The 26,360-nt window shown below is 47.7% G+C and overlaps 1 protein-coding gene across 4 annotated transcripts in view; it reads left to right on the plus strand.

Annotated features, from left to right (window-relative positions):
* Positions 1–25,464, plus strand: part of ST3GAL4 (ST3 beta-galactoside alpha-2,3-sialyltransferase 4) — a 117,320-nt gene extending 91,856 nt beyond the window's left edge. For 3 of the 4 annotated variants that reach the window (XM_019546967.1, XM_019546969.1, XM_019546966.1), the window contains 10 exons: positions 3,660–3,738; positions 7,403–7,484; positions 8,432–8,512; positions 8,705–8,802; positions 10,176–10,236; positions 16,227–16,322; positions 17,955–18,144; positions 18,295–18,438; positions 19,972–20,115; positions 23,261–25,464. In XM_019546967.1, the coding sequence (XP_019402512.1) occupies positions 3,660–3,738; positions 7,403–7,484; positions 8,432–8,512; positions 8,705–8,802; positions 10,176–10,236; positions 16,227–16,322; positions 17,955–18,144; positions 18,295–18,438; positions 19,972–20,115; positions 23,261–23,347 (1,062 nt within the window). In that variant the 3' untranslated portion in view covers positions 23,348–25,464. The remainder of the gene's footprint in view (positions 1–3,659; positions 3,739–7,402; positions 7,485–8,431; positions 8,513–8,704; positions 8,803–10,175; positions 10,237–16,226; positions 16,323–17,954; positions 18,145–18,294; positions 18,439–19,971; positions 20,116–23,260) is intronic. The other variant, XM_019546968.1, reaches the window with a different exon arrangement.
* The last annotated feature ends 896 nt before the right edge of the window (positions 25,465–26,360 follow it).

The following is a 26,360-nucleotide window of genomic DNA, read 5'->3' on the forward strand; positions in this document are numbered from 1 at the left end:
GTATAAATCCACTGATATCAACAGGTCTGTTCCTAATTTACTGGGAGAGAGCAGAATCTGCCTTACTGTGCTCACATGCCGGTGCTGGTTTGTTCCCTCCAGAAGGAGAAGTCCTGGGGGAGGGTTAATGTTGCAGCAGTTTCCACCTTTCTGAATGAAGGACGTGTTTTGAAAAAACAGACATGGGCCCCCTGAAGTGGGCATGGGCAGCAAGTCCTTGAAGAAGCTGAAGATTTGGAGGCTCATTTGAATCAAGGATCTTGGCTGACGAGGACTGGCTTGTGTGGGTTATTGGGCATCCCCTGTAGCAAGTACTTCTGTGTACTTTGTGTTTGGGATGTAGCAGATATCACTTTTGCCTAGTGCCAGGCTGGCTGTGTCTTTGTAAGGAGAAAGTAGATGAGGGACCAGTGCTTGGGGCAGGAGCCCAGTATCGAGGTCCTTCCCCTGGGTCTCTTGTTGATCTTGCAGTGTGACTTATAGCCTCACTTCCCAATCTGCAAGACAGGGATGATGATGCTGACCTGCCTCAGAGGATGGGTTATGGCTGTATCCCTGCTGCAGTGTGAGATCCTTGCAAGGAGTGCTGTATAGCAGTACTAAGTGTTAGGTAGTTTAAAATCTCCTCTCATGGTGTAAGCATTTCAAATGGATGAGCTTGGTGTGTACCAGCCTCCTTTGCAGAAGCTTTTTCCAGCTGCGTCACTTCATCGAGAAATGAGAGATGAACAGGGGCTCTGTGGGGAAACTGGACCATGCTGGCTCGTGTAAGGCCCAAAAGTGCCCAGCTCACTGCTGAGTGACTCAGATCTATTGAGATGGTGGAGTAAGCTCCTGCTTCTCCGGACGCCCTAGGTTTTTTAGTGTTTGCAGTGATGTGACCTTGAAAGTAAGAGTTGGTTTTTCACCATCCCTGGTGGCTTTGGGTGGGACCTGTCTCTTTGGTGTATTCCATTGCTCAGCAATGCCTTCTCCAGTCTTTGTGGTGCTCATGGGCTCTGGAGAACATCATGCCTACTCTTTTTAGGCTGGAAAGAGGGGAGGCATGAGGCACGTTGACACAGGTATAAGGCATAGGAAGAATTGGACAAATAACATGGCTGGATTATGCTCCTGTCCAAGGTTAGAGGAAAAAATCTTCCTCTGGGGCATAAATTATTTGCAGAATCTGAGTGGCTTTTCTCTAGCTCAGTAAATTAGCATTATTATATGTTAAGATCAAGTGGAAGCATATGACACTCTCACTTCCCTGCCATTACTAAGGCCACCTCAATCTTTTGTTACTTCTGTGCCTTCCCTATGTCATTTGACCACCACTGGGATGCCCACCGTGAAAAGTCAAAAGGTGATTAATGGGAATGGGAAGAGGCTTTTCATCTCTATGGGAAGATTTACATAAAATAAGGTGGGGCTCTTGGTCTAGTTCCCACTTGAGTTAGTCTGGGAGAACTGTAGTGGTGTATCTTACAGTGTGAATTTAGTCTTATTTTGTTAAACTGGTACAAACTCCTGTAAGATCATTTTTAGTGGTATAGATATGGCTTGTTTTGGGCTTAATGTAAGTATCTGGTGCAAGGACTGGCTTATTTCAGTTTGTATCTGCATAGAAATTTTACCACTTTGTTTAAAAAAAAATAATTAAATTGATATAATTAAATTGGTGCTAGTTCTTGTGAAAGGAAAAGTTGAATGGGTCCTGCAAGCCAGACTATCCTCTTCCCCCTTGGTATGGCCCTTTTAAGTCAGGAGTAAGGTATGTTGGCAGGTGTACAAAGGGATAAACCTCACAGCTTGGCTCATTTCACCAGTACTTCACTTTATTTCATGACGGAATAAATCAGTGTTTGCCTTGGGATCGAGGCGAAAGAGAGAAGTGGATTTGCTCTGTCCTGATGTCTCTCTCTGCAACTGGACCTGTCCTTGCTGAATGTATTTATTTTTGTCCCACAAATATGTGTGGATTTTAATTCTAGGTTTTTGTCTTGCTTTTGCAAGTGTGGGAGTGCTCTGAAGTCTCTCTGCAATAGCTAAGCAGCAGCAAGACAGGCATGCAGACCCAGGGTCCATTTGGAGGAATGTCCTGGCCCTGGTTGCTGACTTCCTTTCTCATTGTTCCTGAGGGGTGTCTGTCTCTCCAGACATCCGCTGCAGTGCAAAGATTTTGAGCAAGCATGATTTAATTATGGAATCATGACAGAACTAAGTAATAAACCAAGTGACTAAGCTGCTGAGAATTGGTTGGTTAACAGACACCTGCTCTGAAACAAGTAAACATGATGTATGTGGGCTGGGAGGGTTTTTTCTTGAGACTTCCTTAATTAACCACGGGATGATATTTAGGAAGGTAGTTTTCAACCATTTCTGCTGAGATCCTTCACTGTGGCAAAGTCAGCTAAACCCTTACAATGGTGGCTTCTTCTGGAACAGAGGTATTTGGTACTTCAGACTGCTTTATGAACAGGAGGCTTTGTCAACATGCAGCACTGGTCACAGAAGTAAGGCAGCAAGTGCAGATACTTAGCCTCTGGAGCCAGGGTCCTTCTCGAGTAGCTGGCCGAATCAAAGGAATTGGATTTAATCCAAATATGTGGAATCTGGTCTTAATAATACCTGCCTTTTCCATCTCATCTGCTGGGCTTCTTGTTATGGGGTCAGTGTTGCAGCTGTTCTTACTTCAGTAGCTGCAAAGCACATTTGGTGCCTGTTGCAGACTCAGTGACTTGGAATTTGGGTGGTTTGTGTCTGGCCGTCTCTTGTGTACGTGTGACATTTTTTAACCAGAAAAGGTCTCTGAAAGTTAAAGTAAATTATTACTAGGCTGATCCGTTACTTAAAAATAGAAGAGTGAAGCTGGTTCTGGATATTTGTGTCTAAAAATAATATGGAGGTAACTCTTCAAAAAAGAAAGCATTCTCCTGAGCAGCTGGAACTGTGGTGCTTTGTTTTTAACGTGAAACCTGATAATCTGTGGTTACCTATACCATGCGTCAGGGATTTCAAAAGAACTGATGTTGATGTAATAATCTTGACTTACAACAAACTGTGGACTAGCACATGACTGTGTAAACGTGAATGTGGGTAAGAAATGTATTTGCATATTGGATTTTAAGTAATGTGAAAGCACCTAATACTTCATATACAACATTTCATGGCATATATTACTGAAATGTAGCTGCTTAATGGGAAACCAGCACCTATGTTACGTACCTGAGGTCATGTTTGTAATGCATTTGGTGGAGATGGAACAAATTTATTTTCAGGTTTTAGGTGGGGGGTTTTTTCACCTTACTTAATGGCATGTAAAATGTTTAACCACCTCTCTGCATAATGATTCTGTCTCCCTAGAGAGAGTGAGTAAAATTGTCAGAAGTGCCCTAGTTGCTTTCGAAGGGGACGAGAATCCTTTTGAAAAACGGAACTTGTTCGCACAAGTATTCAAAAGTGCCGGTGTAGTCTGCCTCCATTTGTTCATGCGTGTGTGTGTGGTGTTATAGAAATCTTAATTTGCCTGCACTGCTGCCATTCTGGCCATCATATTGCAAGTGCTTATAGTTGCCTGGAAGTGCCCGGCTGCCCGGGGAGAGAGAGGATGTGTACAAAGTGAGTAGCCATTTTGCTCGACAGGTGCGACTCAAAGCGTCTTCCTCTTCCCACTCTAGGTGACGAGCGGTGGCCGCGATGAAAGCAATAGCCATTGGGTGATGCCTCACCTGCTGATAAAAATGCTCAGCAAATCCCGTAAGTCTGCGTTCCTTTATGTTCTTTTCCTAAAAAGGATTTTTCAGGCTGCTAATGACAGAAATGCAGAGCAGTATTTAACAGCATTGCAGAGGGGAGGCAGATGGGGACCCCCTGCAACATTTCATGAGAAAGAGGGTGGCTTGGTCTTATTCTGTCTTAGGCCCTTGGCCTGAAAGATCAGCCAGCATGCTGAGTTCCTTCTCCTGGAGTAAGTGCAAAGAGCAGTCTGATGGATGGAGTGAGCGTCTGTCTTTCCACAGACCTACTCTTCTAAGGCCATCTCCAGGAAAGGTGTGGGAAGGAATCATCTACATAGAGATCTCTCCTCTCTTTGGTCTGGTTCCTTCACCCCATTGTTGCCCAGTCCCTTGGAGAGAATTAGAATATAGGGCTGGAGAGAAGAAGGGAAGTAAAAACAAGGGCAAAACACAGTTGGTACAAAGCTGGAATTAGAGCCAAGCCAAACCATAGGATCCTGGTAGAGAAGGTCCTGCATATTCTAGCGATAGGTCAGTAGAAGTGGGAAGAAGTTGAGTCAGTGGGAGGCGATGGGGGATAGCTAGGAATCTTATCTTGGCAGTGGCAGGTCTCTGAGGAGCTTGCATTGAGGTAGGTCAGGGCTGCTAGGCTGTGATGGGGAGGGCTACAGCTTGGTTTCTGGCTAAGCACAGTTGAAGAAAGGGAGGGGAGGATCACTGTCAAAGTGAAGCAAGTTAAGGTTTAATGAGAGCTAAGGTAGATTTGTCACAAGCTACTCCTTAGTGATGAGCCAGGATCCAGCAGTGGGGTTGGCGAGGGGTTGAGAATTGCTTTGTGCCAGAGTTTGAGGTCAGGCTCCACAGAATAAGTTCACCAATCCCAGATGCAAATCCTCTTGGCTGGGGTCACCCAGCATCCTTCACAACCTACCAGCTGTGTGACTTGGGGCAGTGGCATGGGCTCTGCCCTTCCAGCAAAGACCACCCTCACCCTGACCTGACTGCATCTACTCCCAGTGTTACCTGGCAAAGTGCATCCTTTCTAGGATGCCATGCTGATGTGCAATCATGCATTTTCTCTTGGCTTCTTCCTCTGTGCTTCCTCAGCATTAGTCCAGTGAGCCTGGTTTCCTGTCTGTCCTTTTTGAGCATGACGTCCCCATCACCTGCGTTTCCCACAATGCTTTGCATATACTCATGTTCTGTGGTTGGGTAGGTGCCTCCTTCCACAGCACATGCACCTTCATGCCTGGAGCAGTGCAGTTGTTCCCTTTCGCTGCAGTCCGCACGTTCAGCCTCTCTCTCACTCTCTCTGCTTCCAGCTGCACTGACCTTAGTCTCGGCTCATGTCTCTGGTGTTTATTCACACTCGAAGTTACTTGCACTGGAGCTGGGCTCTGTCTGGCTAACGAGATAACAGCTTCCTCTAATGTTTTCAGTAATCATTTTGTAGTTTTGCTATATGCTGCGGCTACTGTCTGCTCTCAAACCTTGGAGAAGATTAAATCAGCTCAATTCCAGGACAGTCCCTTCAAATTCAGAGTAGTCACTGATGTCTGTATTGCTGTGCCCTGCTCTGAAGTACAGCCCCACCAGCCTTTGTTTTCCTTTGGTGACTGCTCTGCATTGAAGTCTGTTGTGACATATTTTGCTGTGTGTGTTACATTTGCAGGATGCTGCGTTGGGTGCTTCACATAATGGCAAACACCCCTTACAGTAGGTCAGGCTCCCCAGGTATTTACAGGTACTGGTGGCGAGGGCGGGGAAGTGGAGGCCTAGTAGGCACCTCTGGCTCTGGACCATCTGCAGCCCAGGGCATAGGATGTGCTTGCTTCTAGCTTGCTCCTGTGGCCGTACCGGCTGAGGGCAAGCGAAACTTGGAGGCATCTGAACCCCAGATGCTTGGGCCTGCATGTAGGATGCCTACCAAAGGATTTAGAAGTATCTGAAGTCCCAGGCCGGGGTGGAGGGTACTTGCTGGTAGCAGGGCCACACGGTTCTTGGATGATTCAAGTGGATTTGGACCTGATCTGGCTAATTTGACCTAGGACACAAAAAATATTCCTTAAAAAGGTAGGGCAGGGGTTGCTTGTTGTAGCCCCAGCTGGGCTCTGTAGCAGCTGATGCAGCAACTGCAGTTCTGGCCAGGCCCCAGAGCCCAGGCTGGAGCTGCTGCTGTTTCTCTTGCTACAGGGCTGGGGCTGGGGCAAGCAGGGGAATTGGCCAAAAGGCTGTAAACCAGGTCAATGAATCAAGCTGACTGGCAGGCCTCAGAGGGAGTGGGGTGGGATGGGCTGGCATCAGTGCTAGTTTCATTTAACGTTTCTGTTGACAGCTTTGAAAAAGGAGCAAACAACTCATAAAATTGGGAGGCATTTCAAACTCTGACGAGAAATAGACTCTCTTGCTTCCTAATTTTTACCCCTAGTAAACCTGCTCTGGAGAAGTCAGTGGGTTTAGTCCTGAGTTTCACCTCATAAAGTGCTTGTACCTGCAAGGTGTTGAGTAATTTGGCTAAGATCTTGCAGTTTGTGTAAGCCCACACTAACCGCCAGTGCCAGGAGTTGTCCACTTAACTTTGTTGCAACTAACTGTGTTAAGTTAAGGCTGTGCTTTGTTGGATCAGGGTCTAAGAGCCCACTGACTCTAGGTACCTAAGGCCTAAGCAGGAGGAGTCAGGCCAGTAGTTCATATACTGTGGCTAAATTATGTCTGTTCAATAATACAGCAGTGGGCTGACTACACAGGATAGAGGTATATAAGCACTTTATTTGGAGTAATTTAAGAGGATATGACTGTGGTAAGAGGAACAGGAAGAAGTTAGGTACTGGAAAACTTAGTAAAAACCAGTAGACCTCACCATCAGGCAATCTGTCACTTCCCCAGAGAATGGTGTAAATCCAGTTGCTTGGCTCATTAAAACTAGACAGGATGTAGCACTGGAAATGTTGCTGCAAGGAAAAAAGTCTTCTGTTGTCAGAGAAAGATGGAGGAGAAGTCTTAGGTAGGCATTTTGTATCTTCTGCTTTTATCTTCTTTAGCCAATCATTGTGCTTAAATGCTACAATAAGGAGGGTGCTGTAGGAATCATATATCTAGATCAGTGATTTTAAACATTTATTGCCTCAAGACACCCCTCTTTAGACTCTGGGCACTGCTTGGAAAATGCCAGCTCCTAGGTTCTACTCCTTTCTTGACTACAGAAAAGTAAGAGTGGTTCTTCTGTTGTAAAGCACTCTGAAAGATCACAGATTAAAATGTTTTTGACCCTATTGGATTCCTACTTGAAATCTCTGATTTTAGATTGTAAATCATGTTTGCACACCTAACTGCTAACATTTCATAGCACTCCGTGGCACACCTGAAAGGATCTCAGAGCACCCCAGGGTACCATGATACCCTGATTGAGAATCATTGGGCTAGATTATTGGAAGCTCGATCCCCAAACTTTTCTCCTAAGAGGGATTTTTCCCAGCATCTTTCTGAGTGTTTCTCTGTACAAACTTGGACATATTAACTGAGATGGAATATTGTTTATCAGTGAATTAGACCTTGGCTGAGTGTGTGTGTGCATGTGTACACACTCACACGCACATCTCTTGGATGGGCTAGTTCTTGTGTGCTATAGTCCTAGTGCCGTCATCTGGGTTTACAGCATTTTCTGTGTCTCTTTCTCTGTGTAGGTTGGAAGATACTGGCACTGCTGGTGGTGTTTGCCGTGATGGTGTGGTATTATACCTCCTGGGAAGAGAGGTACATACAGCTGTGAGTGTATTTTCAAAGTTCCAGTGGAGGCAAGAGGCTGGTCTTTTCTGCCCTTTCTGATGGCTTCTGGGATGTCTCAGTCTCAAAATAGGAAATGGTGCTGGATGGTCACACCAGTGGCAGATGAGGCAGGTTGGCAAAGTGGTGTCAGACCTCAATCACCTTGGTGGAATTTCACCACTTGATCCCTCCTACAGCACCACCGATGGGGGAGCCCGGTGACATTGTGCAGGAATGCTTTGGGGCTTTTTTTTCTGGTGGTGTTTCTCTAGGCCTGGGATTTTTTTAAAACCTTAGATCATGACCTGTGAGCCTGAAAGACTCGGCTTTACGAGGATAAAAGCTGTTTTGTTCTTTGCACGTGGGAGCCGGAGCTCAATAACTTTTTTCATTATTTTTTTCCCCTCATGAACCTTCTGCCTACCTCCCTCTCCCTCCCGCTCCCCACCACCAGATCAATCACCAGTCGATTTTTGTGGATTTCACTATTCAAAATGCTTTGTTTCGTAGCAAAATGTTTCTACATGGAAACAGTTTTGTTTAGAGAACGCCTTTCTGTTTATTGTAAAGAATGTAAAATATGTGAAGCTGGCTAAAATTGAAATGAACTTTTCTCTAACTTTCCTAAACTTTCAGTGATCTGAAAAATCCTTTATTCACCTAGCTCTGGTGGTGGCTAACACAAGGCAAAAGTGTAATGGAGATGAGGCAAATTTGTAACTTAAACACGGAAGCAGAATATGCTAAAAACTGTGGGAGAGCCTGGGGTTAAGTAATGAGCTAAAAATGCACTTTTTTCCTAGTGAAGATGTATCCAAGGGGTGGGAGGAGCTCAGAATATAAGTAAATTAGACGGTTTGAGGTAGTTTTTTTGGTGTCTGTACCTACAGCGATCGGTAGGACAGCCCAGGCTAGGGCAGTTGCCATCTTTGCTGTTTGTCTTACAGCTTTTATTTCCCTGTGCAAGAAGAGAAGTCAGTGTGTCCCCAAGGAGAGGTGGAAAAGAAAACTGCATTGCTTATAGGAAAGTGAGTAATAAACTGGTGTGTTAGAGGTCTGGCCTCTGCTCCGAAGGGATCGGTAGAGCCTGGGGAAGATCACTGCTGAAGGCTTTGGGACTGAGAGATGGGGCAGGACGGCTCAGGAGTCGGCTGAGGGGTCACGGTTTTAGTATCTGGTTTGCGAGTCCCTCTAACTCATTGGCTTTATGTTTACTGTAGTTACACACGGGACCATCCACTGTTCTTACAGCTAAAGGATTACTTTTGGGTGAAGACTGTCTCCCCATATGAGCTGCCATATGGTACTAAAGGAAGTGGTAAGTGAATCTGCTTTCTCTCTCTTTTTTTTTTTTTTGGCACTGGGCTCATGGTTTTGGATAATTTCAGCATGAACATGGGGAGGGCAACAATTGTAGCGATTCAGAAAAGGTAGCTACAGAAGGGGTGGTTGGGTCACCTGGCCTGCCCTCCTGGATAACCCAGGCTGGACAGTTTTACCCAGCCTTGATCTGAAGATTTTGCCAGGTGAAAGATTCATGACTTCCCTGGACAGTTTGTTTTACTGATTATGTCCTTTGCTCTTGGCCCTTTAAGGTTATGTGGGGGAAGAAAGGGGCATTTGAGCAAAAAGCCATCTGTTCTCTGCATTTCAAAGGACTGATGTTATCAAACCCTGCATTTGCTGAATCTGCTGGGCCAATGTTCCCCCTACAGGATGAAAACTCAGCAAACTGTGGGTTTTACAAAGGGGAACAAATCCCAGTAATCTAAAAATAAACTGAAATCATTAGAAGGGGCCTATTATTAAGCTCCATGTTCCTTCTTCAGCCCCTCGTTTTCACTCCTCTTGTCCTACTTGCTGCTCATGTTTCGGTACTTCCTACCCAGACCCAGATCCTGAACCGGGTGCAGTTCCACTCTGGGGCAGCAGCAGGGCGTCTTTTCCTTTCTCATCCTCCTCTTCCTCCCGACATTAGGCTGTTAATTTGCTCTCTTTTGAGCAGGCAAAGAGGATGGGTAGAGGCTCCTACTCAAGTTCTCAGCCCTGCCCTGAGGACCCCTCCCAGCAGAGCCTGGGAACTGGGAACAGGGGGGAAGGAAGGGCCTGTGGTGGTGGTGGCTCTGGGTGAGGCTTTGAGACATGGCAAGTGTGTGGTGAGACACGCTGCAGTTACTGAGTGACAAGCAGAAACCCTAAGCTTGGTGAGGTGATATTTAGGTGCTGGTTCCCTGTCTGGTGCTTGGACAAGGGTGACATGATGTGCTGGAACGGGTCCGAGGTTTGCTGGTACAGATATGAGCTCCTTAGGAAGCTATTCTGCCCTGGTGAGGGGTTATCAAGCCCTCTTCCCAGAAAGCATGCTTAGCACTGGGGCACTTGGGTACCAAAGCAGAGAGGGTGGATAACTAGGACACGGATGGATGTAGGCAGGATTGGCTTTTGTCCGACTTACTTAGTGTCGAACCTGGGCACATGGCTATTTAGTTTCACCTTGTACCTGACCCATCAGCACATGGCTGTTTTGCATTTTCCAGCCAGCTCTCAGGAAGCCCATCTCCATCAAGAGTTTTCTCCCTAGTGACAGCCCAGTGCATTGCCTACCTTTTGGGACTTTCGCCTGATATGGTGAAACCCACTGCTTCTGGGGAGGACCAACCTCACTGACAGCTCCTTTGCTTTACTTTGCAGAAGATGTTCTTCTCCGGTTGTTAGCAATCACAAGCTACTCAGTGCCTGAAACCATCCTAAGGTAATTCCAGAGCATCCAGCCTTTTTTGACACTTCTTAACATCCTAGATTGCGGAGAGCATCTTTATAGGGTGAATTATCTTCCTGGAAATGCTAGAGTGAAGTTGTAGCCACACTGGTCCAGGAATTATGTGAGAGGCAAGGCTTTCTTTGGGTGCTGTCTCTTATTGGACCAGCTGCAATTGGTCCAATAAAAGCTATCACCCAAAGAAAGCCTTGGCCCTCTTATCCTCATGTAGGCGTTGGAAGAGGCTGCATTGGGAGCCCTGGAGATCAGGTTTTCTCTTTCTCAACTGTCCAAGTCAAAGGCATAATGACAGGGCCAAGTTCCCCACCTGTGCAGTGCCTAGTACCAGTGTACCCCAGGGTATACACATGAGGGTGTTTCTTCTTTATAGCCCATTTCATCTTTGGATGGGTCACTTACTGGATGGTTTTTGGTGTCTGGAAGCCTGCCATCTTGGACTCTCCCTATTCAGGCTGCAATAATTCAGTTGCCACTGAGCTGTGCTGGGCCCATACTGGATGAGGAGATCAAAGATTCTGTATTTCTTGCAATGAATTGATGTCAAACCAGCAGATGATTTTTTTCCCAAACGTGGGAAGCTCTTTCCCTAGTTGCCAAGAGGCTGAAGTCCATTTCCACTAATGGGTGCCTCACAATTGCCTTTTCTGTCCCTTGCCTGAATGTGGTTAAAATCCTTTATCCAGCCTTTGGATCAATATGTGGAGACATGGAGTTTGTCTCCTGGTCAGGGAGAACAAATACCTGTTTGGTGGGTGCCTTTGGCTTCTGCAGGGGGGAGCTGATGCTGGCTGGCACCTTGATGTCAGCATTGGTATAACTAGGAGACGGTCTTCCCTCAAAGGTCTGGGTGTAATGAGTATTAACCCAGTCACTGCTGGGCTCCACAGCACACAAAATGGGGACTTAATTATTTATGATATGTCTCTAAGGCTCCTGTTGCTATGGTGTCTGGAGCTGGCTTGACAGCTCACACCAGATGAGGGAAGCAAATGTTCAACAAAATGAGCAGATCTTTAAAAGCAAGGCATGTCCTCTTAGTGCTCTGCAGGGTGGTCCAGGTGCCACAGGTGCCTAATCTCACTCATGTGCTAGGCAACATGCAAAAGGGCTGGGGAGGCAGAGTGCATTGAGCTTGCAGGGAACGAACTGCTCAGGACCCCCAGCTGCAGAGTGGCATGAGAAGAGCAGTCCTCCTCTTGAGGTGACTTAAATGCAGAGCTTCTGAAAGCTTGTGAGATGACTAGGTCTCCTAGGCAGGGGTGGCTACTGTCTGGGTGTATCTGTCCGCCTTGATGCTGCATCGAGTGTGGTCAGTTGTCGTTGGGGTCTAGGTCAGGTTCCTGGTTCCAGAGGGGATAGCAACTGGGATTGGAGACCAATATGGGGTTTGTTGCTCTGGCTACAGTGTACCAAAGACTGATACTGGTAGGAAGGATGTTGAGAATCTGGCTCTGAGGTACTGAACCACCTCCCCCTGTCCCTGCGGAAGGAGGTGACCCTGCAGTTGCTGGGCTCTGATGTCTCCTTTGTGCATTTCAAAGAAGTTCTTTCTGGCAACTGTCCCTGAGGATGAGGAAGAGCAGGTACCAGGAGATGGGACCCCAGGCCCTTTAGGGTTTTTTCTCCACCAGTGCTCAGAAAACAGGGATGCAGAGGTAGGAAGAAGGGCCCGGAGACTAATTTTGAACTTCTACAAGATGCCTGTGTGAGAGACCCTAAGTGCTGGGGTGGGGGGTGGGGGGGGGTCAGTGCTGGAGGTAGTAGGACGTACCTCAGTGCCTCCAGTTGATCTCTTGTTGATCCTTGTGTCCTGCTTGCCCCTCTTCTCTTACCTTTCTCTTGTGTGAAACGTGGAGCATCATCATGGCTCCCTGTCCCCAGGCCTCTCCCCTGCTGCCAGGTCTTTGCTGTCCTCCTTGGCGTGGGCTCACATGCACATCTACTCTGCAATTTGGGGGCCAGGTTTCAGCTTCTGCAGATGCACCTGAGCTAGTTCTACTCTCATTGGGCAGTGTAAACCACTCCACCATTATTAGTACCTATACTAGCCAGTGTAGAGCTAGCTCCTATGCCAGATGTGGTCATGCCTCTGGATTGGGCTGAACACATTGCCCAGCCTCCCTGTTTGTTGTAAGAAGAACTTAATGGTGCTGTGCAGAGTTACGTATATCAGAGACACACAGCTGCCTGCCAGCCCACTGGTATTCTAGGTCCAGGCCCTTGCAGAGCTCTGCTATAGCCCAGCCCAGCATTGGGATGGTGTCTCGGACCTCTTTCAGGACATGTTGTCATGGTATTGCAACCCCTGCCAGTGCTCAGGGTGTGTGCTGGCATTAATATGAAGTAGATCGCTGCACTCCAACTTGGGACAAAATGAACTGTTGTTTTTGGCTAAGGGTAACGAGCTGAAGTGGCAGTCAGCCATGACCCTGGAGTAATAGCCAGTGGGTATGTGACTGCCAAGAGCTGTGCCCATTCTTGAGGTCTCTGCTTGCCTGAGCATGCACAGGGGTTGCAGGACATGGATGAGAAGTATAGAACAAGCAGTCTCGTTTTCTGTGAAGACCGGTGTAGCTGGAGTAAGGAGCAGAACCTAGATCAAATCTGGACCAGCTCCAGCCCCACCTGTCTACAGCATGGGTCCAAATGGCAGCTGGGAGGAGGTCTGGAGATCTGACAAACTAAGGGCCTGGGAAATGTAACCAGACTTGTCCTAGTGTTACACCCAGTATTGCCAACTCAACCGTGCCAAAAATGTTAAGCCAGACTCTTAAAAAATCAAGACATTGGCATGTAAACTATGAAATACTATTTTTGAAGCCTGTGTGTGTTGGGAGGGTTGTTATTTGTGAAGGTGTGTGTGTGGGGTTTGGAGCCCTGGGAGGGAGGATCCCCACACACCCTGGCAGGAGGCGGGGTACGGTGGGTGAGGAGTGAGAGACGGCAGCAGGGCGGGGGGGCTGTGGCTTGGGAGTGAGGGGCAGACGCACAGAGGCACTGACAGCACCCAGCCGGTAAGTGGAGGGGGAGGGGTGGGGGACAGAGAAGGGGTGGAGGGACATTGAGGGCCCCCACAGTGAAGGGGGGAGTGGGGTGAATGGGGCCCTAGGGCGGGACCTGGTTGTTCAGAGGCATGCGGGGGGATTCAGCCCCCTGCAGCTGTGCGGAGGCATGGGGGGCATGTGCCCCCTGCGGGGCAGAGGCGGGTTACCCACTGTGGGCTGGGGCTCTGCGCCCTGCTTCCTTTGCCCCGAGAGCTCAGGCACACAGTGCCAGTGTGCCTCCCGCCGCTGGGCAGGCAGGGAACTCACCACGTGGCCAGCACACCCCGTGTCCCCTACCCACCTGGCAGGCAGCAATGGTGTCACCTTGCTGCTGGGTCCAAGAGAGCAGGGCACAGAGCCCCAGCCCAGTGCACACAGCTGAGGGGGGCCACACCACTTCCCCCCCCACCCCCACACACCTCCACACACTTCTGGACAACCCTCCCCAGCCCCAGGGCCCCATTCACCCCAGCCCCTGCTCCTGCCCTACTCCCTTCTTCACCATGGGGTCTTCTATCTCTCCGCCCTCCCTTCACCTCCACAGGTTTACTAACTGGGAAAGTCCGGAGATCTGATGGTTCAATTGGGAGATTGCTAGTCGGAGTTACTTTGATTTAGAAATCCAAAGTCTTGCGATGGTTTCGTGACAGCTGGCATTACTGCCCTCCCAGGACCAGCAGATGTCTGTAGGGCCAGAGCCTGCTCTCTTCCCTTTCTGTGCATTAGGCAGAAGCAAAAAGACAAGTCTGGCATCAGGCAAGGGATAATCCGGGGAAGGCCATCAAGTTGAGTGGTCAGGGGCTCATTCCTGATATGATAACAGTGCTTACAGAGTACTTCTCACCCACCTCATGGTACTTTGGCCTTTGCCTCTTGGCTAATTCAGCCCATATCTATTTTTAAGAGATCCCTAGAAACAGTGGTTAGATGTTTGTCTCTGGGAGCTCCACAGGTATCTGAAGGCAACCATGAATGGGAATTAGTCTTGAGTGTTTTGAAATGTGAAGAATATCAGGCTGGCTGAGTAACTCAGCTTCCATGCTGACTGGTCTGCATTGCAGCCAGGGTTGACATGCAGCTCCCTTCTCCCACCCCAGCATTTGGTACAGGCAGGTTTCTCTGAGCTCTTGCCCAGCTGCACACTTTATTTTCTCCTGCCAACTTCTGTTATTGCCCAAAGGGTATGGAGGGTATATGGAAGAATGAAGACACTGTGCTTCTGTACAGTTGCCTGCATGAGTCTTAGGACTCTTTTTAGACATTGTACCCACCTGTGTGGCAGCACCTGGCTTGGGTAGGCCACTGGATTAGATGGCCTCTGGACACCCCTTCCAGCCCTACTGGATGACTGCATGATCAGAATCACAGATGATATGGCCAAGCAGAGAACAGAAGCCAGATGGCCTCAGTCTAGTGTCTTTCCTGCTGGACCCAGCCTATGAGCAGGTCTCTGTTCTTCCTCTAGTGCCTGCTCCCTATAACAGGATAAAAGGTTACTATTTGGCCATCTACTGCAGAGGTGGCCAGCCTGTGACAGGTAGTCTGTATGTGGCACACAGCTGATTGCAGAGGATAAAAACAGCGCATTGGCAGATAGGGCAGGAAGCAGAAAGCAAAGCAGCAGATTGGGCAGGGAGAAAAAAAGCAGAGCAGCAGACCAGACATGGAAAGGGGATTGGAGTGACACTCAGGAAGAGTTTAGGGCTAATTTGTGGCATGCCTGCAAAAGGTTGGACACCACTGGTTTAGTGGACTTGCCTCTGGATTGGGCTGAACTGGTTTAGTGGACTTGCTACTTTAGCTCATACAGTAAAGGCACTTGCTTTTAATGTTGGCGGTTCAAGGTTCAGGTTGTAATGACTCAAGTAGGGGGCTCCTTATACCTGCCTCCCACATTTTGGTTACTGAGGTCTGGTCTATGCTACAGATCTTTCCTGGCATACTTATATCAGCTAGTGGTATGAGCAGATTGTGCCCCTGTCTGGCAGCTATGCCAGCAAAACCTCTAGTGTGGGTGTTGCTGTGCTGGCAGAAGAGGGCTTTTGTTAACTCAGCATCTCTGTAAGTTAGCAAAAACCCTCCTTTTACAAATGTGCCTTCACTAGAGGGCTCTGCCGGCATAGCCCTGGCAGCACAGGCTCTGCAGCGGAGACAGCCTGATGTGCAGGCAGGGAGGGTCCTTTGTCCCTGGAAAGCATATGAACAAACTACTGCAAGGTAGAAGAAGGCAGAGTTTACTGCACACCAAATGCTCTGCAATAAGTTGCTGCTAGGATCCCTTCTCCCCAGTATATGAAAGCTAACCCACAGTAACTTAGCCCCCTCACTGAAGGGTAAGCTACTGTGGTTTTGCCTTCACTTACTGTGAGGTAAGACTGTGCATATGGGCAGTTATCACAGCACTGGGAAAGTCCCCCTCTACTTCCCTCATGGTGACTTGTATGTGTGCCTGCACTCTGGGTCCCCAGTTTGAATCTAGCCAATGTGGTAGTGACTGGTAGCTGTTGCCATTTGGTGGCCTGCATTAAAGGGATTAGTTTCTTCTGTTCAGTCCCAGAGGTTGGAGACAGTGTCTATCTGCCTTGGAAAAACGCCCCTAATAAATGCGCCCTCATAGTCATGGAAATTTTCCACGTGTATTTCCCCTTGAACCAGTTTGTAAAAATATGGTACTTTAAAGATTCAGAGCTGCTAAGGCCCAGATTGTGACCATGTAGCCTGCTCTCTGCATAGCCAAGCCATGGGACTTCACCCAGAACTTGGATCTACAGCAGCAAGCAGGGCAGCTCTGTATGGGCCCCAAGGGATTTAGGCTTTCTTCTGTTCTAACAACTTATAAAGAACTATTCTGGTAAATATAAAGGGGAAGGATAATTGCCTTGAGATGCGGGTGGTTCAAAATGAATTTCCTTTCCATAGCATGAAGTGCCGGAGGTGTGTGGTGGTGGGGAATGGACACCGGCTCAAGAACAGCTCCATGGGGGAAGCAATTAATAAATACGATGTTGTGATCAGGTATGTGAGCATTTGTAGCCCTTCATACAACAAGCCTTCATCTTCCCTACATCCTGCACTTCCCAGAGATCTCCACACAGACAGAGAAAAAACTCCAGGAACCAGTGATACATTCATGGGAAGGAAGAAAACGATGTACTGTTGAGAGACCAGAACCGAGCCTGGGGAATGTTGTGTCTCTTCCTTTTCTTTCAAGTTGCCTGCAGACAGTAGCAGAGGCAGAACGCAAAAGCAGGACTAGTCATGATGCTGCTGTTCCAACTGCAGGACATTACAGGGGGAAATAGTGACATTCAGTGCCTTGGTCTTTAATTTCTTATGATCCCATCATTACAGCTCTAGTTAGTGTCTCCCCTGCCCAGTGAAGTCATTTTTCTGGGCTTGTGGCTTTGCCCTGTGGTGAGTAACCAAGATGATGCCATCCTGCAAAAACTCCTGGCCTTATTTTCAGAAGTGTTGCGCGCTTAGGGCTCTGGTTAGGGTCCGCAGGTGCTGAGCTTTTATTAAAATCAGGCCCTTCACATCCCGCCGCTGGAGCCAGCAGAAAGAGGAACCTACCCCATGCCCCACGCCGCCAGGCTAGAGGAAGCATACGGACAGTGTTTGAAGATTCAGCAAGGGCAACTATGAAATGAAACATGGGTGGAAAATTAATGGGTTTGTTTCAGACCAGAGAGGTCCGAAACCTTCCTCTAGCATAAAGTCCCACCTCAGAAATACTTGAGTGGTAGTGAGACTCCTCTGGCCCGTCACCTGGACTTGGTCAAGGGCCTCTTGGATCATTGAGGCATGTTGCTGAACGATGGACATTGCTCCACATTTGCCAGGGGCCAAGGACCTAACCAAAGCATGCTGACATCCATAAGAGCTTTCCTGTCCACTTCTCCAGGCTTTGGTCAAACCCCAGGGACTTCAGACTTCCCTATTCCAGAAATTCAAATCTGTGACTCTCTGTGCAAATGCAGCCTGGGCGGTGAAAACAAAAACTGACATTTTGGGGTGGGGCTTTTGGGAGTTTGGTGCTGCCAAGACCAGAGAGCAAAGTAGTGTCCAGAGCTCATGGGCCAATGTAAGTGGTCACTGTCTGATTTTAATGGCACTACACAGGTTAACCTCACCTGAAGACCTGATCCCTTTTGTGTTTTGTTGATTAGTGCCAGTTGCCCTCCATACTATTCTGTCTGTATAGGTTCTTAAACCACACTTGCTGTTGTAGTAGTGCATGTAACAACACTTCTCATGTATGCAAGCTCTCATCCCATTTCCGGGGAGGGGGGAAGGGTGGACAGGGGAGGGTTTATTTTGAAATCTTTCAATATGCATATTAGATGCCCGTTGTTACGTTATGTAAGGCAAATCAAAGAAGAGCACCTTGCACCCAGAGCCAGAAAGGTGGGGAAGTATGTGGTGACCCTCTGTTCATGTGGGAGTTCACTCAAGAAGGATGCCATCTCACACCCTGAGACTGGACCAAGTCCTCTAACCAAACAAATTCATTGAATCAAAGTACAGCAAACACGTGACTAGAGCCCCCAAAATGGTCTTTCCTAGGAATGCTTGCAGGATGCCAAGGGGACAGGTCTTCAAGCAGTGGGAGATGCCTCACATGTCTCCTCTCTCTCTCTCTAAAAGGTTGAACAATGCACCAGTTTATGGGTACGAGCAGGATGTTGGCTCCAAGACTACCATGCGCTTGTTTTACCCAGAATCTGCACACTTCAACCCCAAAAGGGAGAACAACCCAGATACCCTGCTGGTCTTGGTGCCATTTAAACCCATGGACTTCCATTGGATGGAGTCCATCCTCAATGACAAGAAGCGCGTGAGTACCATAAGGAGGGTGGGCGATGTCACAAGGCCAGGCTGGATATCTTACCTGCTTCATTTGGCTACTGCAGCTAACCCTCCCAGGCTCAGGCCCTGGGACTCCCGTGTAAAGAATGGGACTAACCTTCCTGTTTTCATTTTTCAGGTACGGAAGGGGTTTTGGAAACAGCCTCCTCTAATCTGGGATGCGAATCCAGAGCATGTGCGAATTCTGAACCCTTATTTTATGGAAATAACTGCTGCTAAATTGCTTAATCTTCCAATGAAGCAACTGCGGAAGGTTAAGCAGGTAAGGGAGCCAGTATAGCTGGGTGAAGGAGAATGAGGGAGACTGACGGTGCTCAGATTTTAAAGCCCAAGGTGTTCACACACAAAACTTGCTAAAAGGGACTTAGTGTCATTGGACAGTACTGCCTCCTCTTTCCTGGCCCTGTTGTTCCCCTTCTTGACTTGTTGGCCAAGCTATAAGCTGTTTAAATATAGCTTCCAAAGCTGCTATCCTTGCTGACTTAGGATGGGAAAGGCCAGTAATTTGCCTTGACCTCTGTTAGTTTACATTCACACAGCGCTTTGAATATAAAAATGCTAGGGCAGGGGTGGCCAGTCTGTAGCATGAATGCCACAAATGGCCCAAGCAGCATGTGCATATAGCATGCAACAGATTGAGGAGAGGAGAGGTAGCACAGTGGCAGATGGGGCAGGGAGCAGAAAGCAAAGCAGAAGATCAGGGAGGGAGCACAGGGAGTAAAGCAGAAAGAGGAGCAACAGAGATGACAGACAGCAGGAAGCAGAGCAGGAAATTGGGCAGGGGAAGGGGATCAGTGTCGGGGCTAATTTGTGACACATTTGTTAAAAACCTTTACCCCCACTGTGGTAGGTGATAGTAGTAGGAAATGAACCATGCGTGAGCCTCCAGAGGGGGACATGACCCGAACATTTCTGTCAGCACCATTTCATTGCTTCCATAAGATTTTTTTTTCATACAGCTTTGCTGCTCTCAGCAAATAAGTGGTGCTGGAATTGAAGGCTGAGATAAGCAGCGAGCAGAGGGACAGATCTTTTAATTGGTTGTTACTGGTTGACAGTCATACTAAATTCAGAGTGAATGAATGCATTTTCTCTAGTCTCTCTACCAAGGCTCATGTCTTTTAAAAACTACATTGAGCTGAGAAAAGTATCTTGAACATGGCAATTTTATAGGCAAGGGTCAAAGTAACTTCTTAAAGTTTCTAGAGCAGTTTAAGCTGTGCAGGCATGAGCAGTAAAGTTCATAGAGCTGTGCTTAATCTGTACTTTCTCAGTGCCTTGGTCTGTGCGGGGACCTGGCACACAACCAGGGGAGATTCTCCTATCTGAAAAACTTCTCACTGAGCTCTTTGGAAAATTCATCTGCATCTTGGAATTTGTGACATAGCATTTCCCCTCTTGTGCAGTCAAAAATGTTGTATGCTCCATGGGCCTAGTGATGAAAGCTGCAAGACAACATTTGAAGCCCTGTTCTGGAATGGTGGCAACCCCATTACTAGATGTGACGCTTCCTATTGGGGAAGCAGCCATCCTAAGTGGTGTGTATGTGATGAATTGTGTTGCTGCACCATAAAGTAGCCTGGTGTCAGTGGGTCTAGGATCTTGTAACGTCAGCATCCCAAGCCCAAACTATTTGGAGTAACCTAGTGACAGATTGAGAGTCCTTGGAGCCAGCCACTATGTTGCACACAGGACCTGTTGCTGGGGGGAGGAGGAGAGAGAAAACTACACCGAACAGCACAGCATGTATGTTTATCATCGAGTCATGTTGTTTGTCTCTCTATCTCTCTCTCAGAAACCAACAACGGGATTGTTAGCTATCACCTTGGCATTGCACTTCTGTGACGTAGTACACATTGCAGGCTTTGGCTACCCTGATTCTGGCAATAAGAAACAGACCATACACTATTATGAGCAAATCACATTAAAGTCCATGGCTGTAAGTAACTACCTGCATCCTCCTTTGCTTGCTGCCGCTGAACTACCTTCCACCTGTGTTGGGCTGCTCCTGTTACTTAGCAATTGTGTAGCACCATCTCTCTGAGGATCTTTGGACTTCACAGAGAGCACTGGGGAAAACGTTATTGCTAACAGCTCATTGGCCATAACCATGGATACATTTTCACCTATGTAATAGCTTGAGAGATTTTACCTCCCTATGTTTGTTACTACTGGGAAGTCACGTGATCATATTTCGGACTAGCTTTGACACATTCATGAGCAGTGGTACGCAATGCAGTGCTTGTCCATGAACACTGTTTCATTGCCATAGGCATAACCTTGAAATTTGGGAGCGTTCTCCATGCAGCTACTGGGAATACTTAGTATATGAAGAATTTCCCCTTACCATCATTTGTATTTACAGTAATAACTATGAACAGTAGTGTGGCATCAGGGCCTCCATATGTCTGGCACCGTAAGACAGGAAATACCTCCTAAGCCTTTGGAGTAGGAGCCATCTTTTCCTTCCCTGTTTGCATAGCACAAGGTGGTTATGAGTATGAATGAACTCATGCCATGCAAGTAAGGAAGGATGGTTCCTGCCCCAGAGATGCAATGTCATTAAGGCAAACTTGCCAAATGGAGCCAGCCAGCCAGAATGTCTGCATTGTGCTGTTAATGGAGAGTTCTGCTGTGTCACAGGCTTGTCTATGCTATCAAAATAAGTGACTCCAGAACTGCTGCATATTACAGTAATCTGCAAATTATGAAAACAAATTTGAAAAAAGCCTGTGTGATCTTTTTGCAAGTACAGTGTAGATGCTGCGTAGGGTCCAAACTCACCTCTTGCCTTTTGGTTTTGAGTACAGCAAGGGGTTCTTATCCTTTTTGCCCTGCAGGCTAGATGAACGGCACCTTCTGCCTGTGCTGGGCTGGGTTGTTCCTAGGGCTTCTCCTTTTCAGCCTCCACCAATGAAGCTTTTGTTTTCAGAGAGCTGCTTCAGTTATTCCACCTAGATATGAATCCCCAACACTGGGGAGCCCACAAAACCTGCTTAATAGGCCTGTGCGAATAGGGAGCTATTCAATTCGGATTTGGCCGATTTGGATGCCAGAGATTTAATTCAGAGATCTGAATCGTTTCTCCGATTCGATTCGGCCAAATTGCTTTGGAAGATTCAGAGCAGATTCGGAGATTTGGCCATAGAGTGTAATGGGGAATCAATGAAATATCTATAACTTTGTTGTCTTTTGGCTGATTTGGGTGAAACTTGCCAGGATGGTAGCCCCTACTGAGAGCGTGACACATGCCAAGCTTCAAGGAGATAGGTGCAGGGGTTTGGGGGAAACTGCACCCCAAATTCTTGAAAGCAAAACTCATGTCGTGTGTGTGTAAGCCACAGTGGGGTGAAAACTACAGGGGTGGTAGCCCCTGCTACGGCCCCAAAGCCTCCCAAGCTTCAGGGAGATAGGTGCAGGGGTTCAGGGGAACTGTACCTCAAGCTGCGGACAAGCAAAACTCGTGACATGGGTGATACCGTGTGTGTTAAGGCACAGCAGGGTGAAAGCTGCAGGCATGCTAGCCACTGCTGAGGCCACGACACCTGCCAGCTGTTAAGGAGATAGGTGCAGGGGTGTTCTGGGGCCTTGTACCCCTAGCTGCTGACAGGCAAAACTCGTGACATGAGTGCTTGTGCAACTGACTGTCTCTGTCTTGGGGCAGAAGCAGTTCCCGACTCTAGTGATTCTTTCTTCTCCTTAGTCTGTGGTTTTGTAGGTGTTAATCCTTGCTCGTTAACTCATTATCTAGTAGCTAGCTACTGTGTATTGAGCTGGTCCCTGAGTGAATCATGATTGATCGGTAACACAGTAGCTTAGCAGCCAGGCCTACAGTAGTCCATTGTCGTGCCCCCACCCCGTGCTCTGGGACGGACACAGTTGCACAAGCACCCATATCACAAGTTTTGCCTGTCAGTAGCTAGAGGTGCAGGGCCCCAGAACCCAGAAGCCCCTGCACCTATCTCCTTGACAGCTGGCAGGCTTTGTGGCCTCAGCAGGGGCTGTCAGGCCTGTGGCTTTCATCCTGCTGCGCCTTAACACACACAGTGTCCCCCATGTCACAAATTTTGCTTGTCCGCAGCTTGAGGTGCAGTTTCCCCCAAACCCCTGCACCTATCTTCTTGAAACTTGGCAGGCTTTGTGGCCTCAGCAGGGCTAGCATGCCTGCAGTTTTGACTCCACTGTGTCTTAACACACACGTGTGACGTGTTCTGTTTTCAGGACTTTGAGGCGGAATTTCCCAGAAACACCTGCACCTATCTCCTCAAAGCGTGGCATGTCATGCTCTCAACAGAAGCTACCGTCCCTGCAGGTTTCATCTGAATCAGCCAAAAGACGACAAAGTTATAGCTATTTCATTGATTCCCCATTATACCCTGTGGCCGAATCTCCAAAGCTTTTCCAAATCAATTCAGAAGCTCTGAATCGATTTGGAAAGCCTAAAGCTTCCAGTGATTCGATTTGGATTCGTAGATTCAGCCTCTGAATCGTCTCCAAATCCGAATCATGGTCTGAAGCTTTGCACAGCCCTACTGCTTAACCCTTTCATAGCAGAGCTAATACCTGTCAGCAGTGGATTGCTCCAGGTAAACTATTATGCTTTTACCAACTCATGAACCATGGCAAAGATTTCTCTAGTCCAGAGATCAAGTTGATCAGTTTAGCTGCTGATTTAAACAACAGACTTCTCAATGGAGAGTCACTTGCTTGTTTTCACTGTTGATCTAATAACAATACCAATAATCTTCCTTTTGCATCAACTTGGTGTCCCAGATCCTTAGTCACAGATTTTTCTCATTTATTTTGCCAATGGGGTCAGTGTAGTGTAGTGGCTTATTCTCCAGATTCCCTGAATACTATTGCGATTGTATGTACTTAGTAGGAAACTCTTTAAAATGTTTTAAAACAATTTAAAAAGTTTTAAAAGCTTCACTAAAACAGATCACCATGAATGATGAGAGTATGATTGAGATGAGTGGAAAGTCTGAAACAGGCACACAACCCTTCATACTTACCTAGGTTTCTATAAGGATGCTCCTCACTATGGTGCATGGAAAACCAGTCTTCTTTTTTGTATTTCACAGGCTTCGGAGCACAATGTCTCTCATGAGGCATTAGCTATAAAGAAGATGCTTGAACTGAGAGTTGTCAAGAACCTCACTTACTTCTGATGGGGCCATGGACTGGAATTACCTGCAAATTGTCTGGGCAGTTTAGAGTCTGCCATGGCTGCCTGTCACTGAGAGCCTCCTGACACCCATTGGCTTGGAGACACCGCCATAGCCTTTGGCTCTTGCATATTGGCCTCAAATATGCTCCTTGCTCTTGGCAGTGTTGGTAGCTGGGGATAATGATGGCCCTGGAGAAGGTGGGCAGAGGGGGAAGGGCTGGTCCCTGGGGCTATTGAGTCCTCCTTGCCTTGGGCAATGATACTCTTATCTACATTGTGCCAAGACTTTTGAAGTAGAGGCCTCTGAAGTCTTCAATGTCATGGAATGGATTAATCATGTTGGGGCCAGTCCAGCGCTGACTTTTAGGCCTTCAGCATGGCACAATGAGGTACTTCCTGTGGGACAGACCATTCCCATGGCTTGCTGCTACACTGACTACTTTGGCCTCCTGCTCTTCACAGAGAACTTTAGCTGTTCTACCATGCTCTTTAATTTAACCACCTACAGCATTTCCCTTGGAGCAGGATGGGCTTGAATGAAGGACTTTAAACTTCTCACTAGATTGGTTTGCTCTTTGAGTATGAATGAGGCAAAGGGGTGCCAGTTTGCTTCCTGACCCCAGTCTGGGGGCTGGCTTTGGGAAGCCTGAAATGGCACCGATTGTGAATTTTATTTTGAGAAGGGAGGATGCCTTACAGTATTTTGCGGTGAATATTGATACCAAAACACTGAATTGGAGCAGAACTTCCTGGGTTTGGGGAATTGGAAATCCCTGTCCATGGACTGGGAGCATGTGGGTGCGTGTGTCCATTCCAGCATTTACTTGCTATGGGTGGTTCTGTTACCCAAGAGAAAATCTTTGGGTAAACGTTCGGGTCCATTTTTCGTCTCTCCACTGCAGGAGAGCTAGTGAACAGTGCTCATTGAAAAAGGGTTAAATTAAAAGGTTGTGGAGAGCGTGGTTAACCAGAGGATTGGAAAGCATCCCATCATTTTCAAATGACGGAAGTAAGCTGAAGAGTAGGAGTTTTCATCCTGTTATATAGGATGATGGCTGGTAAGACCCTAAGCCAGAGATGGATACACAAGCACTTTGTTTGGAGGAAGAACTGTGGGCTTTTCGAGGAGCTAGCACCTGGTGTAGCTCTGCTCTGAGGCCAGGATGGGTGGAGCTTTCTGCTCCACAACTTGGACTGTATGAAGTTTGGGGAAATACTGCATTTTTCTGTTTTTTAACTTGTGATCCAGCTGTTTCAGTTTGTGTCTCAAGTGCATATATTACAGGTGAGAAGAGCCAGATTAATGGCCCTGGAGGTCAGAGTTCTTGGTTGAGCTTCAGAGCCGGCTCCACACGGGCAGCAGGACTGGATGTCCCTGCCCTCCTGCTCCTACCCAATGTGCCTTAGCACTGCCCTGCAGGCTTTGAGGGGAGGCTGGTCTCCGTAACTTGTGCAATCCTTGCCTTCCCTGCCAAGATTGCCAACAAAGAGGCTGATTGGGATGTGGACAGTTTACTGGAATGGTTCTCTTGGTCAGCATTTGATCCTGAACTGGGGGTCAGTGATGCACGCTGCCGAATTCTAGGTCACCCTGTCAACTGGGGAGGGCAGGTCAGTTCTTCCACTGAACTAAAGGGGCTCAGACCTTATGGATCAGAGCAGAAAACTCTCTCTTGAGCAGGCTGCATTGTAGCTTGGTGCTCGTTAATTTAAAATTAACATTAATTTAAATTATTTATCTTGGAAGTGTCGATATCTATTGCAGAGTGCGTTATATGTTTGGTTGCAGTGAGTGAGTTCATTGTGGGTTCAGTGACAAACAATTTTATTTGACAGTGTTGAAACGTTATTGTCTTTCTGCTGTGACATGCTGGGGGGAGGTTAACTTTGGGGATATCCCCTGTGAACCCATTCCCAGTTCAAGGCATGGATTTCACTGCTCCTGCTGTCCACGGAGGCAGAGGAAAGGGATCGCAACTTGGGCAAATGTCTGTCTGTAAAGTGCTGATGTAATCACTGAGTATCCATTCCCAGATCCACTGAAAGACTCTTGTGGACTTTGTGTGTTGGGTCCCCAAATCACTTTGTACCACTCAAATGCTATGTCCTCCTTTCTCTCTAGTAACAGTGTCCTGCCTTGGGTTCCACCTTGTGTATTGCTCAAGGGCATGCTTAGGATAACAAGAGCTTGGCCTTATCCTTCCTTTCTCTCTCCCACTTCCCACCAGTACAATGCCGTTGCTTACCTTGCCAGCCTATGGAGCAGGACTCTGGAGGCCATTTGCAAGTCCATGTCTCTTTTTGGTCAGCAAGTTGTGCCAGTCCCTGTTTCTGTGCCTGGTGATGCAGGGCACCACTGATGTAGTGATACTGATTTTGCCCATCCCTACTTACTGGTCCAGTGGATGCCAGTGTGGTAGCTCCATGAGGCTCAGTCATCTGAAATGAAGCAGGTTGGAGCTTAGCTTAAGTAACTTGAGCTTCTCATCCCTGCCTCATTTGACTCCTGCTCTCTCACTTCCTTGCATGTGCTGGAGTTGCTGTGGAGGTAACTGTGACTGAGCAAGAGAGCTATAGGCAGTGCCTAACTGTGACAGATACCTGGCAGTGCTGCAGACCCTGTTGGCTAAGCACATCTGGCTCATTTGGGGACCCACCAAGCTGATGCTGCTCCATCAGTGAACAATGGCTCCTTGTAATTCCTGTGTAGGTCCTAGTTCATATTTCAGGAAGGATACACTATGGATAGGCCTGAAAAGGGGGAGACATTTTACCTTACTGCTCCATTGTGTGTTTCTCTATAGCTGGGCTGCAGCTGGTAAGTCACCTCCAAACAACTACTTTCAGTGGCAGCTGCAGGCACCATGTGGCCCCGGAGGCTGTGGGAGACCCAAGTCTCTCAGAAATGACCTGGAAAACTCTGGCTTTGCCCTCTCCTGGTTTATATTCTAGTTCTTAGTCCATGCACTTTGAGTCATCAGTGTAAATTGTACAGCAGCTTTTTCTCAGTCAGC

Source organism: Crocodylus porosus, unplaced genomic scaffold (genome assembly GCF_001723895.1).
Source record: "Crocodylus porosus isolate Cpor-Errol unplaced genomic scaffold, CroPor_comp1, whole genome shotgun sequence".
NCBI classification, from domain to species: domain Eukaryota; kingdom Metazoa; phylum Chordata; order Crocodylia; family Crocodylidae; genus Crocodylus; species Crocodylus porosus.